General features: G+C 52.0%; 1 protein-coding gene across 1 annotated transcript in view; it reads right to left on the reverse strand.

Annotated features, from left to right (window-relative positions):
• The window catches only part of PLXDC1 (plexin domain containing 1), a 70,268-nt gene extending 52,330 nt beyond the window's left edge, over window positions 1-17,938 (reverse strand). Inside the window, exons 1-2 of the mRNA XM_049861007.1 lie at window positions 17,661-17,938; window positions 7,524-7,702 (exon numbers count right to left, since the gene is read on the reverse strand). Coding sequence (XP_049716964.1) covers window positions 7,524-7,702; window positions 17,661-17,736 — 255 coding nt within the window. The 5' untranslated portion in view covers window positions 17,737-17,938. The remainder of the gene's footprint in view (window positions 1-7,523; window positions 7,703-17,660) is intronic.
• Between the last annotated feature and the right edge of the window lie 1,039 nt (window positions 17,939-18,977).

Genomic DNA, 18,977 nt, shown 5'->3' on the forward strand with positions numbered 1-18,977 from the left:
TCACTCTTCATCAGCATCTCTCTCCCACCCACTGTCCAGTCCCTTTCGTGTCTGATGAGTTGTCTTCGGGGATGGTTCCTGTCCTGTGCCAAAAGAAGGTTTGGGGACCATGACCGCTGGGATTCCTCTAGTCTCAGTCAGACCATTAAGTATGGTTTCTAGACCTTTTTGGTTATCTTCCTCAGCCAATTAGCTCATTCGATTTTCATAACAACTGTACGAGGTATTATCAGTCCCACTTGACAGATGAGGAAACTGAGGGTCAGAACGATGACTTGACAAGGATGAACATTATCTATTTTACTTGGGACCCTGGCAGGGTGACCAAATGTTCCAGTTCGCCTAGGACAGAAGGGGTTCCCAGGACTCAAAACGCTCAGGACAAAAACCAGGATCTTCCTGGGAAAACTGGGACGATTAGTCACCCTAGACCAAAGCCTGACTCAGCGTCAGCTAACGTCTATCATTCCCGACCCTGTGCCAGGCCACCTGCTTATGTTACTGGTCAACAGCTTCCCAATAGCACTCAGACTACAGTATCCCTGTTTGACAACGAAGAAATGGGCTCAGAGGGCTTAAGGAACTTGTCCCAGGAGAAAGGAAAGGGGTCAGTAAGAGGGCCCAGAAATGGGAGACAAATCACCTGGGGCTGAGCAGCCAGGACAGGCGCTGGCACCTTCCAGAGCACTGAGAGGGGAAGGGGCAGCTAGCATGGCCTGAGAACCCAACCAACATGTGCCCCACATTTTGCTCTTGCATCTTGACCCTGGAAGATCAATATTTGCCACCCCATTTGGGAAAACTGAGGCTAGCAGAGCCTTACGGCTTTGGACGCAATTAACTGACGGGTTAAGTGTCTGGTCCCAAGCCACACAGCTGGTACACATCAGAGCCAAGATCGGAGGCCAGACGCCGGGACTCTTTCCACAGCGCTGGAGGCTGGCTGTCTGGATCCCACCTTCCACCTCCCTGGACGTCCTTTCCTCTCACAAACTCTCTGATCTTCTCTCTCTTCAAAACTTGGCTCACAACTTTCCTCTCCCTCCAACCAACCCACACTCTGCTCCAGAAGTCTACCTGTAGCAGCCTCCTCACCCAGATCCCCTTCCCTGAGCACACTGGTATAGTAGGGCTCTTCAAGGTGTACTGCTTGCCCTTTGTGTATCTGTGTGCTAAGGGTCTGTCTGTCTGTACCATCTCCCCAAGTCCTTAGATCTAGTAGGTGGGAGGGCTTCTGAGGGTCTCCTTTTGTAGGAGCTATGGAATTGCCACCCTTGGAAGGCTGTAGAAATCAACCAGGCATTGCATTCACTTAACCCTCTCCCGGCGTTCGATGACATGACGCCTGCCCCGATGTGGGGTCCCTCCACATTCCTGGGCCCTTCCATGGTGAATGGACCAGCTGGGAAGTTTTACTTGGGCCAGAGAGGAGAGAGGAATTCAGAGAAGTTGGGTCAGTGGGGAAAATGGGGGTGGGAGGTGAGGAGTCTTCTATGGAGTAAAGGAAGGGACCTTCCAAATCGGAATGTCCTTAAGCTTGGTTCCTCCCAAACTCTGGCCCCAGACCTGAACCACAAAACCAAGAAAACCTGGGAGCAGGATTTGGAAATCTCCAGGCTGGAAAAGAAACTTTGTCCAAGGCCACCCCTTTCAGAGAAGTGGCAGCACATTCCAGGGTCTCTCTGACTTAGCATTATAACCACACCCCCCTCCAACCCTCTGCCAAAAAAAACCCCAGTGTCTCCAGGGCCTCAGGATTAGTCTTGGTAGAAAATCTCTGAAAAGTTTGAGTTCAGACAAGAGTCTTATTTCCACTGGAATGTGGTGGTGGAGTGGGTATGGGAATAAAATTTGAGGAGGAGATGGTTCTGACTAGGGGCCTCAGAGCTGCCAGCTCAACCTGGGATAGCGGGCAGGGCTGGAAGCCCCAAAGCCTCCAAAGCAAGAGGCTCTGAGCTAGAAAGGAGCACTGTGCTGAGGTAGATGGGCAGAGACAGCTGGGCTAGAGAAGGTCTACGCGTGGAACTGGGCAGAGGAACTGGACAGAAGGGACCAAGTGGGGGGCTGAGCTGAGGGTCTGGGCCAGAGGTACTGGGCTGGAAGGGAAGCCCTATTAGGCAGCCAGGAGGATGTACTGAGGAACAAGGATGGGAGGTAAGGGGGCTCTGGGGTGGGTGTGGGGGAGGTGAGGTAAAAAGAATGGCACCCCATTGATGTGGGCCCTCAGCCCCTTGATGTGGCCCCAGAGCAGAGGGACTCAGCGTTGGTTCCTGTTGACCCAAAGCAGGTTGTCATATGGATGCACAGTGCAAGTATTTTCCTCTTGAGTCACAAGAAAACTCTGAAACAGACCAAATCAAACCGGCTGAAATCACCGCTTCCTGCCACTTTCCTCTCCAACTGCCCACACCTTGCTGCTAAGCCATTGTCTAGATCAGATTTCCTTGGCACAAAGATTTGCCCAGTTCTCAGAGATGCTGACCAGGGACACTTTCCAGAGACGCCAAGAAGCAGGAGTCTCTGGGCCCCTCTTCTGGGTGCCTGCCAAGGCCATGGCTTCCCATTACCCAGTTTGGGGGTGGATAGACAGCTGAGGGAATCCCTGGGTGCTTCAAATGGTTAATGTGCTCAGCTGCTAACCAAAAGGCACCTCAGAAGAAAGGCCTGGTGATCTACTTTCAGAAAATCAGCCACTGAAAATCTCATGGAGCACAGCTCTACTCTGACACACAGGGGACTGCCACGAGCATGAGTTGGAATGGGCTCCACAGCAACTGCTTTGAGTTGTTTTGTTTTGTTTTGCCTTGTTTTTTTTTTTAAACAGCTGTGGTGGGGGCGGTGGTGGCGAGGTCTGGCTGTGCTGAAGGGGGGTGATCATCAGTGCTCACATAAGGCCTAATGGGTTTGAGGTGGAGTAGGGCTGAAACACAGGCCCCTCTGAGGATTCAGGCGCAGACCACCCAGATTGCAGGCGTGACCACACACATGCTCTGGCGTGTGTGCAAACACCAGTGCTCTCTTACATGTGTGCAAATCCGAGAGCCAGAGAGTAGGGATCCTTAGAGGCCACTGAGTCCAATAGCCTACCCAGTGCAGAACCTCTTCTTCAACAACAGCCACCCAGTGCAGAGCCTCTTCTTCAACCACAGCTACTCCAGTGCAGAACCTCTTCTTCAACCACAGCTACTCCAGTGCAGAACCTCTTCTTCAACCACAGCTACTCCAGTGCAGAGCCTCTTCTTCAACCACAGCTACTCCAGTGCAGAACCTCTTCTTCAACCACAGCTACTCCAGTGCAGAACCTCTTCTTCAACAACAGCCACCCAGTGCAGAGCCTCTTCTTCAACAACAGCCACCCAGTGCAGAGCCTCTTCTTCAACCACAGCTACTCCAGTGCAGAACCTCTTCTTCAACCACAGCTACTCCAGTGCAGAACCTCTTCTTCAACCACAGCTACTCCAGTGCAGAGCCTCTTCTTCAACCACAGCTACTCCAGTGCAGAACCTCTTCTTCAACCACAGCTACTCCAGTGCAGAACCTCTTCTTCAACAACAGCCACCCAGTGCAGAGCCTCTTCTTCAACAACAGCCACCCAGTGCAGAGCCTCTTCTTCAACACCGCTACTCCAATGCAGAACCTCTTCTTCAACACCAGCTACTCCAGTGCAGAACCTCTTCTTCAACCACAGCTACTCCAGTGCAGAACCTCTTCTTCAGCAACAGCTACTCCAGTGCAGAGCCTCTTCTTCAACACCAGCTACTCCAATGCTGAACCTCTTCTTCAGCAACAGCTACTCCAATGCAGAACCTCCTCTTCAATAACAGTTACCCAGTGCAGAACTTCTCTTCAACAACCCTGTTCTTGGAAGCCTCGCTGAAGGGGGTGATTCCTATTTCTTTCATTCTTTCAAACAAGGAGCACCTACCATGTGCCAGGCACTGCCCCAGCTCTCATGGTGCTTACCTTCCAGAGGGAAGACAGGCAATACAAACAAATAAATAAATAGATAATTCAGTGCAGGGAGTGATAAATGCTGTGGAGAAAAATAGAGTCTAATCCCTCTGCCCCAGTCACAGCCTTGCAGCTATTAGAAAACAGCCATGACTAGAGCCTTCTCTACCCAGGCTAAATACTCCAAACTCCTTCAACTGTTCCTCCTGGGTCAAGGGTCCAAGTCTATTCACCATCCTGGCTGCCCTTCCCTGGACTCCTCTGGTTTCTAGAAAACCATCTGACAGAGGGGTGCAAACCTCCAGCGATGGTCAGGCCAGGAAATACACCACAGGATTCCCACAGACCCAGCCCTGGTCCCTGATTTCCATGGGTTTCCATGAGCTCAGCGGACTTTCCCACCTCCGTTCTTGGCAACCACTCCACACTCCTGACTCATGCACAGCCCACAGGCCACGAAAACCTCCAAGTCTTTTCCTTATGAACTGCTGCTAAATCACATCTCTCCCAACTCATTTTAAACCTCAGTGCCAGAATTTATATTTATCCTGGTAGTTTCATCTGACTCGAAACAGACGATCATTCCAGCCTGGGAAGAAGGCCTTCCAGGGTCTTCCAGGTTCCTGATACGGCATCTGAACTCTCTTCCAGCTGAGTTACCTCTGAAAGCCCAATCCTCCTATCTTCCTGGGCTTCCTCCGCATCATCAGTAAAAGCAGTGGGAAGGGCAGAGCTCAGGACAACCCCAAAGGCAGCCAGAGGGGCCTCCTTCCAGGGGTGTGTGACTGCTGAAGGGGTCATGAAATCCCCCAATGGCATTTCTCCATCTTGTCTAAAAGGAAATGGTGGGAACCTCGGGGGCCAGGACAGCCACACAATGCCTGAGAAGTCCTCATGTTCTGGGAGTCAGCCTTTAAATCAGCTTGAGACGTTATAGATCAGAAGCTTCCACACCTAGGTGACCATCAGAATCACACGGGGAACTTTTTTTTTTTCAATTTTTATTGTGCTTTAAGTGAAAGTTTACAAACTAAGTCAGTCTCTCATACAAAAACTTATATACATCTTGCTATATACTCCCCTGTAATGAGACAACACACTCCTTCCCTCCACTCTCTATTTTCATGTCCATTTGGCCAGCTTCTGACCCCCTCTGCCCTCTCATCTCTTCTCCAGACAGGAGCTGCCCACATAGTCTCGCGTGTCTACTTGATCCAAGAAGCTCACTCCTCACCAGTATCATTTTCTATCCCGTAGTCCAGTCTAGGCCCTGTCTGAAGAGCTAGCTTTGGGAATGGTTCCTGTCTTGGGCTAACAGAAGGTCTGGGGACCAAGACCTCTGGGGTCCTTCTAGTCTCAGTCAGACCATTGTTTGGTCTTTTTACAAGAATTTGGGGTCTGTATCCCACTGCTCTTCTGCTCCCTGTTCTCTGTTGCGTTCCAGGTCAGGGCAGTCATCGGTTGTAGCTGGGCACCATCTAGTTCTTCTGGTCTCAGACTGATGCAGTTTCTGGTTTATGTGGCCCTTTCTGTCTCTTGGGCTCATAATTACCTTGTGTCTTTGGTGTTCTTCACTCTCCTTTGCTCCATCACGCAGGGAACTTTTGAAGAAACAAATTCCCAGGCTCCATTTCCAATGTTTCTGAACCAGTCAATCCAGATTGGAGCTGGAGAATGTGTTAGTTTTTAAACTCTGGTGTTATTGAATCCATATTGCGTCACAATGATCCCCACTTCCCTTTCTGAACGCCCACAGGCAATTGTTTCCAGAATGCCCTGTCTTTGTGGCTCTCTTCTGCAAGGTCCTCTCTGTACAATCTGGGCCATACCCCTTCTGATCATGGTATGTGGCCCTGAGCAAGTGCTCAGTTATTCAACCAATGGCCCAGGGGGTGGGGGGAGTCCCAGGGCCCTTTACTCAGAGCCCCTCTCCTTCCCTGGTCTTCCACTCCATCCTCCCACCATGGCTGTCCTGCTCTTCGGTTCTATGAGATTGAGAAGACAGGGCAGAATGGGAAGTGAACGGGGTTGCGTTCTCTGAGGTTCCATCTTGGGGCCAAGACTAAGGTGAGGCAGATGAGAAACCTACTTCAGGCGTAACACTGAAGTGGGCTCCCAAAAACTAAGTAATCAAGACCAATAACATTTGAATGTAATATTTTTTAAAAATTAAAATTAATGCAAAAATATCCATGATGAACAAAATATCAAAATTTTAAATAAACAAATTTTTAAAATAACAGTGCTGTGTCAAGCCACACTGGCATCTGAGGTAAAAGAAAACGTCAGTACGAAGGCCTCCCCTCCATTTTTTCTCCTTCCTCCTGCTCTAGCCTGTCATTGTCCTCCACATTTCTTAGCCTTTCTGACTCTTCTTTCAGGGCCAAGGTTTTGTGGCTATCTGCATGCATTTCTTTGATTTAAAAGACAGCTATTAAAACATAAAGAAATACATAGCAAATAGCATATCCCCTTGCTTATTCTCGCTTCACAGTTTTTCTGTGTCTTGAGGATCTACCCTCTTTGGTCCCTGCCTACACACATAGCCATGTGCACACACACACTCATCACCAAAAACCCACTGTCATCGAGTAGATTCCAACTCACGGCGACCCCATGTGTTACAGGGTAGAACTGCTCCATGGGGTTTTCTTGGCTGTAATCTTTACAGAAGCAGGCCACCAGGCTGTTCTTCCATGGCACTGCTGGGTGGGTTTGAACCACCAACCTTTAGTTTAGTAGTTGAGTGCAAACCGTTTGCACCACCCAGGGGCCTCACACTAACCACAGACCCTCACAAACAGTCCACAGTGACAGACACACACAGGCAAAGGTGCAGAATACACAAAACCCTGAGACACACGTGCAAACACACCCTCACTGATATGCACACACACCCCCAGAACACACGATAATAGAGTTACCCACAGACACACAGAGGCCTCTGTCAGTCTCCCAGAAAGTATGGCCAGGCACTGCAAGGATGGCATTCCTCCCGGTTTCTGGTGCCCTTGACCCTCTCCTCCCTGCACTTCCCACCCAGAACAGCCCCAAGACAAAGGGAGTTCTTTCCTCCAGCTTCACCTTCATCACTTTCTCTTCTCTCCCACTCAGAGCGCCCTTCCCTTAGGCTAGGCAGCCTGTGGCTCTGCAGCCATGGACCCTCTTGGACCACGTCTGTAGATGGGGCAGAAATGGAATGAGGGAGGGGCCAGAGCTGGCAGCTGGGGATGTGACTAATCACGTCACCTTCAGCTTTTAGTCAAAGCCCTAGGAAATGCAAGAGTCCACCGTCAGGAACCCCAAGCTCCGATTTCAGCCCTGCCATGACCATGCTGTGTGTTCTTGGCAAGTCACTTCACCTCTCTGGGTCAGGAGGAGGGAGGCAGCCTATGAAGCTGTGAGATGCTATGATTTTATGACCAGGCTGGGCCTTGCTTCCATCCCCTCCCCTGGAATCCCTCTCTCCACTTCAAGGACTTCTGATTTGTGTGTCTGACAGGCACACATGCCACACAGGGGAGCCCCACACCCCTGGCTTCCCTTCCCCTCCGTGCTCCTCCAGTACTTACCACCACCCTGGTCCCATTGTCTGGCAGTGTGTCGATGGCCAGGGTGCCCCCGCCCAGATCCTGGCTCAGCTGGGTCCTGTCCGGCTCCAACATCAGCCCAGGGCTCTCCCGGGCTCTCCGCCTCCAGCTCTGCATGGTCCCCTTGGTGGCCCATCCAGAGCCTTGGCCTGCATCCTGACCTGGGGGAAAGAGAGAGAAAACGGCGTCCCAGCAGCTCAGAGTGAAGGTCCAGGAGGAATCACCAACCCACTTACTCTGCAGAAGTCCCAGCAGCATGCCACTATTGACTTTTGTCATACTCGAGCAACAGGACAAGATATGCCCAACATATACTGAGAGCCATGTGCCTAGCTCTATGTCAAGCGCTTTGCATGCGCAACCCTTTTATTTATTCATTTATTTTTATTGTGCTTTAAGTGAAAGTTTACAGTTCAAGTTAGTTTCTCATACAAAAATTTATACACACATTGTTATGTGACCCTAGCTGCTCTCCCTATAATGTGACACCACACTCCTCCTTTCCACCCTATATTTCCTGTGTCCACTCAACCAGCTCCTGTCCCCCTCTGCCTTCTCATCTGGCCTCCATATGGTCTCATGTACTTGAACTAAGAAGCACGCTCTTCACAAGTATCATTTTATCTCTTACAGTTTAGTCTAATCTTTGTCTGAAGAGTTGGCTTCAGGAATGGTTTTAGTTTTGGGGTAACAAAGAGTCTGGTGGCCATGTCTTCTGGGATCCCTCTGGTCCAGGTCAGACCATTAAGTCTGCTCTTCTTACTAGAATTTGAGTTCTGCACCCCACTTTTCTCTTGCTCTGTCAGGGACTCTCTCTTTCCTGTCAGGGCGGTCATTGGTGGTTGCCAGGCATCATCTAGTTCTTCTGGTCTCAGGCTGATGAAGCCTCTGGTTTATGTGGCCCTTTCTGTCTCTTGAGCTCATATTTTCCTTGTGTCTTTGGTGTTCTTCATTCTCCTTTCCTCCAGGTGGGCTGGAATCAATTGATGCATCTTAGATGGCCACTTGCTAGCTTTTAAGACCCAGGCGCCACTCACCAAAGTTAGATGCAGAACATTTTCTTAACAAACCTTGTTAGCATGCACAACCCTTTAATCAACCCAACAGTCCTTCAGGTAGATATGATTCTCCCCATTTTGCAGACAAGGAAACAGAGGCTCACATATGTTAAAGAAGATCACACACAGCTAGTTAGGGATGGAGATAAGTTTCAAACCTAGTTGATCTGCCTTTAAAGGGGTGATTACTGTATTCTCAACCTCAGCTGCACACTGGAATCACCTGGGGAGTTTTAAAAATCCTCATGTCTGGGTCCACCCCAGAGGTTCTGATGTAACTGATCATCTGTGGTGTCAACTGGACATTAGGATTCTTAAAAGCTCCCCAGGGGAGATTTTGAGAAACCCTGGAGTTCAAGAGCTCTGCAGACAAGGATGAGAACCACTGTCCTGGAACTTTCCAAACCAGTTCCTTATTTCTCTGCCAGAAATAGCACATAATTCCATATTCCAGGGGACTCGGAGGACTAGAAGCCAGAGAGCAGAGTAGTGCCACCAGGACCTACATAATAGAACCCCAGTAAAAGCTCTGGATGCTGAAGCTTAGTGAGTTTCCTGGTTGGCGAAAGACATCAGTGAAAGGCAATGATGATGGGTCCCTTTTTGTGGCATGGAAGCACCACACTGAGAACCCTCCCCATGGGTTCTATGGATCTTGCTCTATGGGTCTCTTCATTTGTATCCTTTTTGCTATAATAAAGCTGTAATCATAAGTATAGCACTTTCTTGAGTTCTATGAGTTACGCTTCTGAATTATCAAACCCTAGCGGGTGATAAAGGAGCCCTGGTGGCACAACAGTTACGCACTCGAAACATTAGTAGTTGGAACCCACCCAGTGGCTCTGTGGGCAAAAAGACCTGGTGATCTGCTTCCATGAAGTTTACAGCCTAGGAAATCCTATGAGGCAGTCCTACTCTGTCACACGGAGCCACTATGAATCAAAATTGACTCGGCGGCACCTAACAACAACAGTGGGTGATGGAAATCCCCGAATTTGTGTCCAATGGGTCAGAAGTGAAAGTCTGCGGGGACCCCAAATTTGTGCCTGGAGTCTGAAGTCATGGGTAGACTTGGCAGTCTGGAGGACTGGGCCCTTTAACTTGTGGGAGCTAACCCACCTCTGGTGGTTGAGAGGAAAAGGCGCTGCATTTGCGGCTGGTGTCAGAGAGGACATTTAGATTTCGAGCTCCAGTTGGCCTCAGTGAATACCGAGACAGAAACAGACACCTCTTTATACATCTCAAATGCCACCTCCAATCAATTAGTGACAACCAGGAGCACTTTAATTGAGAATTCAGAGGCTCTGTTTGTGCTTAGCAGGAAAGATTGTCATGATCGATTAGCAATGTCTGCTGTGGGCACAGAATTGGAAGGGGGCTATGCATAGGCCATTTATTTAGTAGCCGTTCCTAAACGGGGTGTTCTCTCCAGTTCCTTCAGGTCATAAATCTTATTCTCAATGACACAAAAACCATTCTTCTCTATTTCAGAAAGATGTGCTTTATTTTGTCACTCCAATTTACATGCAATATCATTTACCTACTATGAATGTGTGTATGAGACATGGACCACCAGAGAGGTGGATCTGATATACCCCACCTGTGGCCTTAATCAATTTCAGGCCTACTCCTGTGGAAAATGCCTTTCTCCACCCCTGCCTGCCACACTCACTCGCCAGAGCTTCTGGATGTGGTGATCTCCCTCTGAGTGCCCACTGGTTGTGCCTGTTGCCCCAGTAGGCTTGAGTTCCCAGGACTCTCCCCACCTTCTTCAAACGTCTACCCTCACTGCCTACCAAGCAGTAGGTGCTCAGTCACTGCATGATTGAGAGCACAATACTGGGGGACAGAGGATGAAACCAGGTGTGGCCAGGACCAGGCCTGGGGTTGGGGCCAGGACTCTGCTGTGGGGCCCTGGTTTGTCATTAGACATTTTATCCAATTAAGTCATTCTTGGCTGCTGGTGCCTGCTGGGCCCTTGCCGGCCCCCTCTTACTTCTCTGCCTCTAATTACAACCAGATGCTTCTAGAGAATGTGGGGAGAAGGAATGGTCTCCAGGCCCCCTCCCCAAGATGCCCACTGGCTGTCCACAGATGAACCTGAGCCAGTGCTGGGAAGGCAGCCTGCCCACTGCCCAGACCCCAAGCCAGGGCTGCTAGCCCCTCTCGGGTGGGGCCCACAGCTGCCTCTGGAGACAGAACTGTTTGTGCTGGACTGGTCCGCCTGGCTCCCCGGGTCCTCCTGCGAGCAGCCCTCAGGCCTGGGCAGGAGCCAGGGCAGGGAAGAAGCATGTGCAGAACAAGTGGAAAAGCTCAGCCGGCCCAAAGAGATCTATCAGCATCAGCTAAGCTGGAACTGAGACAAGGGGATGCCTGGATGGTGGAGGTCTGGGGAGAGAGCAGGAAGGGGGAGCCCAGCCAGAGGCGGGGTCAGGGAGAAGACACCCGGGGTGACCTCTCAGTCTTGCCACTCACAAGCTGTGCAATCTTGGACCCATCAGTTGACTTAGAGAGCCTCAGTTTCCTCATCACTAAAATGGGGATGATATTCATGCTATGGCACAGGCTGCCCTGAGTGTCAAGTAAGAAACATGAGTTTTGTTTTATAAACAGAACTCAGGACCAGAGTCAGAGGTAAAGAGTCCATGAAAGAGGGCAGGGCAAGGCGGAGAGAGGGAGGTTGGCCCTATCCTGGCCCAGCCCTGACTCTTACCCTCCTGACCCATACCACATCTGTCCCCTGCCACCCTTCCCTTTCCCAGTTGGCTGGGAAAGGACATCAGCCCGACAACTTGTGAGAGGAGTCAACACAGCTGGTCACTCACGTGTGCATGTGTAGGGGCCCACGTGCCCGTGCACACACCCACAAAGACTTGCTGGAAGGCCTTGGCCCTCCTCCTGGATGCTCACACGCATTACACACCTATCCACCCTCAGCCACCACCTGCTTCACTTTCAGCCTTGCCTCAGAGAGGGCCATCTTCCCAGCACCTGTTCCATGCCTGTGTGTGTGAGAGTATACCCACCTGTGTGGAATGGAAAGGAGCTTCCGGAACACAAGCAGTTCATTCATCCATTCATTCACTCACTCATGGCCTCAAATAGAGTACAGACCAGTGGGATGTCATAATAATAGTGATAACAAAAATGATAGCCAACTTTAAAAGAATGCTTACTCTGTGCCAGGCACTATTCCAAGTGTTAAAACACATTAACTCATTTAATCCCCACAATAATTCCATGAGATAGGTGGTGGTGTTGTATTGTCAGTTGTTGTCAAATTGATTCCAACTCATGGCAACCCTATGTGTGCAGAATAAAACTGTCCTGTAGGGTTTTCAAGGCTTCCTTTCGGAAGCAGATTGCCAGGCCTGTCTTCCAAGGTGCCTCTGGATGGGTTTGAACCACCAACCTTTCAGCTAGTAGTTGAGTGCTTAGCCATTTACACCACCCGGGTATTCTTATGAGATAGGTACTGGTGTTAAAGCCATTTTACAGATGAGGAAACTGAGGCATAGAGCAGTTAAGGAACATCCTAAGGTCACATAACTAGTTCAGGGCAGAATTTGAACTCAGGCCTGCTTGCTCCAGAGTTTGCAGCAATCACAGAAAATTCCGTAAGAAGTGACCAGCAACCCCACGCTGTTTGCTAATGTGCAGGGGCAGCCCCAAGCCAGGCCAGCATGTGGGCTGGGTTCTTGGAGGGTCCTGCGCTGGGGGCCATTGTGCCTGATCCTGGGAGCTGCCCCAGAGACTATGACCCCTGGCATGCAGTAGGCAGCCCAGCAGCAGTGCCCCAGACCTCTATTGTGGCACTGCTCTGCTCTGGGGCAGGGGGCAATGGAACTGATGTCCAGGAGGCCAGGCAGTGCCACCCTAGAGCCTAGGTGGAACTACCCTCATCCCACCTATCACCTAAACCTGTCATTTCAGCCTCCTAAATCTCTCCAGCCCCACGGCCACCACTCAGTCCAGGCCACCATCGCCTCTCTCCTTCAGCTGCCAACTGGTCACCCAGCTCCCACCCTTAATGACCTCAAGCCAGTCTCCCACACTCTGGCCAGAGCAATGGTCTAGAAGACAAACTTGATTCCACCTCTGTCAGGCTTCTCACTCACACGGCCCTCTGGCTGAAGCCCCAGCTCCTGTCTGGCATTCGAGACCTTCCATGACCGGATCCCTGTCCATCCTCCAGCCTCCTCTCTCCCTAAGCCCTCTCCATGACCCAGCCCCGCTCCCTCTAGCTGCAGGGTTTTCACACACACAATTTTCTCAGCCAGGACCACTCTGCTCTGTAAACCTTTCTCCTGATGAGCTCTTGCTTATCCCTCAAGTCTCATGAGATGTCACTTCTTCCCAGAGCCTCTCCTGACACCTGTCCCCCTCTGCCCAAATGCTAGATGTCCCTGCTCTGTGGGCACTTAACCCAAGCGCCACCCCAGCTCTCATCCAGGCGCATTCTCGCTGCCTGTGCATCCAAAGGCCCCAGGAGAGTGACACTCTGGGCATCTGACTTGCATATAGCAAGTGCTCAGTATGTACACACGGATGACAGAAAGAAGGAAGGAAGGAATCCTTAAATGTCCTGACACCTGAGATTCACAGGGGCTGAAAAGACCCCTCCTTTGGGGAACAGCCCCACTGGAAATCCTCGCTGCGATACCACAGCAACAAAAGAGTACAGGTTCGCAATTAGACAAGCTCAGGCTTGAACCCTAAATCTACCACTTACTGACTGTGACATTGGACAGATTAAATCTCTCTCTAGGCTTCCATTTTCTCACCTGTAAAATGGGAATGAAAAAACCTAGGCTTGGTGGATCTTTTTGAGTCTTTAACAAAATAACATGCACAAAGCACCCAGCAAAGTCCTCCTGTCTCCTCTGGGTTTCACGCAAGGATGGACTTTACAAGGGGCCTGGGGAAGGCTCCGGACCCTGAGCTGAAACCCTGCTTCAAAGTTACAAAGGCCCCAACTGCACCCCCCTCCCCTCCCACTGGCAGGCCGGGACCCATGGAGGAAGCTTGCCTGGAGGGGAAGGGAGGTACGAGGGAGGGTCAGGGAAGGGTAGCTCAGGAGAGGAAAGGATCAGAGAGAAGGGCTCCATTCCCAGTGGCCTTCCCTGAGGGACAGCCTAGAGTCTGCTACCACCCCTGATTCACATGATCACTCATTCATTACACATTTAGTGAGACTCTACTGTGTACCAGGCACCGTGCTGGGTGCCGGGATACAATAGGGAACAAGACAGAACCCAGCCCCGTGCCCACGAAGATTCTAGTTGGAAAGACATATTGCGAAATGAATAATGCAACACATAAAACAATCTGAGATGGTGGGAAGTGCTATGAAGAAAATAAAGTGTCTAGGGTTGTTGATACTCTAGACAGAGCCACCAGGGTGGACCTTTCTGAGGAAGTGGCCCCTGAGCCGAGGCCTGGATGAAGAGAAGAAGTCAGTTATCTGAAGATCAGAGGGGATGGCAAATTGGGGTGTGCTGAGGGATGGAAAGGCCAGGTGGCTGGGGTATAAAGAATGAATGACCTGGAAGAGCAAGAGAAAATGGGAAAGAGTCTGGTGGCCCCCATAAGAAGTTTGGAATGTAGCCTCAGTTCATTGAGAAGTCCCCAGTGGGCAAGGAGAAGGCTGAAAGCAGAATCACGGCTGGAAGGGGCCCTTGAGACAACATCCATTTTACAGAAGGGGAGCCAAGGCTCAGAGAAAGGAAGAAGTTGCCAGGGTCACTATGGGTTGGTGCTGGACCTGGCCTTCAGACTTCCAGGTCAAGAGGTCACCCTTAGCTGCCTCTTCCTTCTATGCTTGTTTTAGGTGCCTCTAGTTCTACATGGGTGAGACACTCAGTGCCCCCCTCTCTTGTGCACGCTGCAGTGCAATCGATCACTTTCATGTGGTCATTCTTGCCATGGTCTTATAACTCCCAACCAAGTGATTGGGTGGGACTGAGTAAATAGGGTGATTGTGGCCCACCAAGGGTATTGGTCAGTTTTGCCATCCCACTGGGCTTAAAATGAGCCACCCCAGAGGCAGGAAAGAGAAGATTCCACCATCATCAAAGAAACAGAGCTAAGAGCGGAGCATGTCCTTTGGACCCAAGATCCCTGCACTGGGAAGCTACCAAGAGAGAGCTGTAACACTGGGGATGGCAAGAAGTGGTGGTAAACTAACAGTGGTAGGAGAGACCAGCAGGAGAGAGCACAGTAGGCTTCCCAGCCACAGAGGGAGAAAGCTGAGTACCTTTGGGCCGAGGCTTACTGGTGGAGTGGGGTGCCTCTGGGCACTTATTGGCAGAGCTAAAATTGCTTTGTAACACTTGCCCAAGCAGGCCAGAGGCTGAGGGCCAAAGAGAGAAGTGCCTGTGAGCACGGCTGAGAAGAGCCTGTCCTGATGGAAGAACTGTATCCTGAGCGTTTCTCAACCTGAATTGTAACCTGTTACTTCCCTAATAATCTCCATAATCATGAGTATTGTCTGTGAGTTCTGTGTGGCCAATCCAATGAATTACTGAACCCAGCAGAGAAGTAGAGAGTGCTATAGGAGGGACAGCTGGTATCAGAATCGGTAAAGATGGCGGAGAAAGGAGGCATGTCTCACCTCCGCCTTCATAGGAATCAGCCTTGGGCTGTTGATCTTGATTCTCCTTCCCCCTTGTAAAGTTAGAGGACATCAGAAGCCATCCCTGCACTGTTTTTACACACCGTTCTTGCCTGTTCATCTGTCTGCCAGATTCTTCCAGTCTCCCAGGCCACCTGGCTCTATCTCTAGGTTGCTCGTCTTCTTTCTCCAGCTCCTGTTTGAATGATGAAGTTTTAAGGCTCCACCAAACAAGCCCCATCCATCAAGGAGCGAGGGACCTCAGCTCCCTCCAGATGACCCCGGCCAGGATGCTGAGCCTTGGGGCTGGATGCCAGCACACCTTCAGGTCCTGTTCCCAGCTGTTCTTTCACTGGTCACAGGGCTTCATCATCAGTCAGAGCCTCCTTAGCTTCCCTCCTGTAGAATATCCCACCCCACACCTCCACAGAGGCCTTCTTTCGAATTCAGCCTGGCCTTGTGAGAAGAGCACTGGACTGGGAGTCCAGAAATTTGGAGTCTCGCCTCAGCTCAGACTCCTACTCCCTGTGTGACTTCAGTTTCCTCATCTGCAAAATGAAGATCTTGAGCTCAGTGCTGTTGTCCTTTCCAACTCGGACATTCTGAGATTCTTCTACTCCCCCTCCCCCACCTTAAGAAGGAGGTTGCAGAGCCAGCAGCTGCCCCCTTTGACTTCCTACAGCTTCCTTAGGTGTAATCTCAATCCCTCCTGTTTTAAAGAAAGTCCATTTCTCCTGGATGAATCTCTGTCAAAGCCAAGGAGACAGGATCTTCTCTACTTGGAGATATGATTCAAGTCTCCACCTACCCCCCTCTTCCTGGCCTTCCCAAGTGCCTAAGTCTCAACCTGACAGAGGGAGCAGCCCTCAGCCAGGCCTAGGTCTGGCCACCAGCCCTCTGTCCCTCCTGATTACCTCAAAATTCCCCTGCTCCAACCCCCTCTACCGTTCACGCAACCCCAGTCTGGAGTTAGGTCACTCCCTCATCAACCCAGCCATGCCCCAAGTTCAGAAGATCATGCCAGGTCAGAGCTGCAAAGAACCTCAAAAATTAACTCCAACCACTTTCTGTTAATGGTCACGATTTTTTTTTTTAATTATCACCCATACACATTATAACAAATCTAAAAAGGAAAGACATTCATAAAAGAGAAAAAAGATCTCCCATAATCCCACCACCAAGAGTCAAAGACTTTGCCAACAGCCTCACATTACAAGTGAGGAAACAGGCCCAGAGAGGGAAACTAACTTGCCCAAGGTCACACAGCAAATGAGGTGGTGAGACTAGAAGCCAAGTCTCTGGCCACCCTCTGTGCCATCTCCCCCACACTGGTGGTTCTGCACCAGCAGCCTCTTGCTGCATCAGCTTTCTCTGCACTCTGCCCACACTTTAGCCATCACTGCCCTTCCCTGCCTCCATCTCCCTTCTCAGTGCCCCAGAAGCTGGGACCCAGGCCTGTCCCAGTTACATACCAGGACCATTCAAATTAAGAACATTGTCCCTGACTCATTCTGTCACTTAAACACCAGCCCAGCCACAGCATTCCCCCTGCCAACCTCTCCCTTCTGCTGCCCCATCCTATCCAAAGGGCACCTATATGGATAAAGCACAGATTTCTTCCCAGTTCTCTGTCAAGAGGCCTGGCTGCAAATTACCATCTTCCCAACCCCAGAGAAAGTCTAGGTGCATGAGGAGAGAATGAAAACTATGTGTTGAAAAATGGTTCTCCTTCTATAACATGAGGGATTCAAGACAGATCTCAGAAAGGACTTCCAGGTGGGAGAGGTGTTGGAGAACTGGTGTGGGGAAAAGAAGAGTGTGCAGGATAGGAGCCCCCCCTTCCACAACTAGAGCCAGAGCAGCCCAGAAGGGCAAAGCAGGAGTGACAGGGGGACCTTCCAGGCCAGACAAGGGACCAGTAAGTTGCTTCTTCATGGTTGCACAGGCCTCTCTCCTGGTACCAAACCAAGAGAAGGTGAGTTAGGCTGTTTGCCCTCCCCTGGCTGTCCCACCCAGCCCCCAAACCCGACTCAGAAGGGGACTGGGTCAGCTGGGGGTGGGGGCAGGGAAGAGAAAAGGGAGAAAAAGCTGGAGCAGGAACCTCAGGCAGGTTCCCCATCTGCTCATCAGACCCCAGCCTCGCTTGGGATGGCCAGGAGTCCCCCTGACTCCACCGTTGTCCACTGCCTCATGGAGCCCCCTCTCCTGGGGTCCCTCCAGCCTCCTTCCTGGAGGGAAAAAGGAGTCCGAAGCCTCTAGCCTCACTCACGCACCCTATGTGTTTGGGGCAGTGGGTCCCTGCCCACCTGGCCGCAGCCCACAGAGCTCCTGGCCCCGCAGACAATACCCCAACACGGACATCTCCGGCTGGTCGGCACAAGCCTGCCCACACCTGCCCGTCCCTCCCGCCCCCGTCACCGGTCACCGGCCCCCTCCGGCCAGTCCTACCTGCTCCGGGCTGGGGGCTCAGCGCCCGGGCAGCCTCTCTGAGCACCAGCACCAGGAGCCAGAGCTCGCCCCTCATGGTGGTGCCAGGACCCGCCTCGGAGCCGGACCCGCCCCCGGCCCGCTCGCTGTCCCGGCCTGGCGAGGGAGGGGGCCCGGGCGCGGCGGCGGTGCAATCCCCGGGGCTGGCAGACTGCGAGGGACGGTGGGGCGGCTGCGGGGCGCGGGGCTGGCTAGTCAGCGGGAGCGGCGGGAGCGCGAGCGGGCGGCGAGCGAGCCGAGTGGCGGCGGCGGCGGCCGGGAGCGCGGGAGAAGGGAGGGGCGGGACGCGGCGCGCGGGAGCCTCCCCAGCCCGCCCTGCGCGCCCCGCGCGCCCCGCCGCTCCTCGGGCGCGAGGGGAGGGGGCCCGGCGGGGGGCGGGGGGCTGGGCGGGGTGGACCTCCGGGGAGCGCTCGGCCCGGCGCCCCACACCTCCGCTCCCTGTGCGCTCAGTGAAGGCCAGAAGGTCCAGATCTCAGGAAGGGACGGGCGCTCCCTCCTCCAGCCGTGGGCTCCTGGGGGTCCCCCCTTCCAGTTCCTTCAGGCTTCCCGACTTTCTGGGCTGTTTCTTCGTATTTTGCAGATTTCTGATTCTTTGTCCGCCGCAGGACTCTCCCTTTGCAGCAGAGACGCCCAGTTTTTCTTCCCATCAGAGGCCTGAATTCGCCCCCTGTCATGCTACTTCCCACTTTATCCCTTCCCCCCCATTTACAACACTGTCTTGCTTTGTGTCCCCCAGCCCAGCAGTTAAAAGGGTGGAGGGGGCCTGGTTCACCCCTGGCCTGAAATAGCCTGGATCCCGCAAAAGGTAACCAAGACCCCCCTCGATGGGGCTCGAAGGCTACTCAGGGCCTGACCCAGGCAAGGAGACGTCGCACCCCACCTGCCACCACCTTATAACAGGCTCTGGGGATAGATCATCTTTTTTTTTTTCCCTTACAGAACAGAATAAAAATACCCGCAATTTAGGAGATTTAATAGACGGCTGGAAACCAGGTCAGGACTCAAAGGTGCGTCTTCCCTCCCCTGACCTACTTCTGTGGTGGAGAAGGAGCTGCGGGGCTGCAGGGTGGTAGAGTGAGGAGCGAGGGGACACCCTAGCTTCCACGAGATGAGGGGGTAGGGTTTCTAAAAGCTGGGAGAGAGGGAGGGTGTGGATGCTGAGTGCCACTGGGGAAGTACCCAGGAGGAGAGACATGGGCTGGAAGAGGAAGGGTCCCTGAGGCCAAAGAGGAGATACGGGAAGGCATCAAGAACAAAAGGTTCTCTAATCTCTCAGAA

This window comes from Elephas maximus, chromosome 19 (assembly GCF_024166365.1).
Source record: "Elephas maximus indicus isolate mEleMax1 chromosome 19, mEleMax1 primary haplotype, whole genome shotgun sequence".
Taxonomy (NCBI): domain Eukaryota; kingdom Metazoa; phylum Chordata; class Mammalia; order Proboscidea; family Elephantidae; genus Elephas; species Elephas maximus.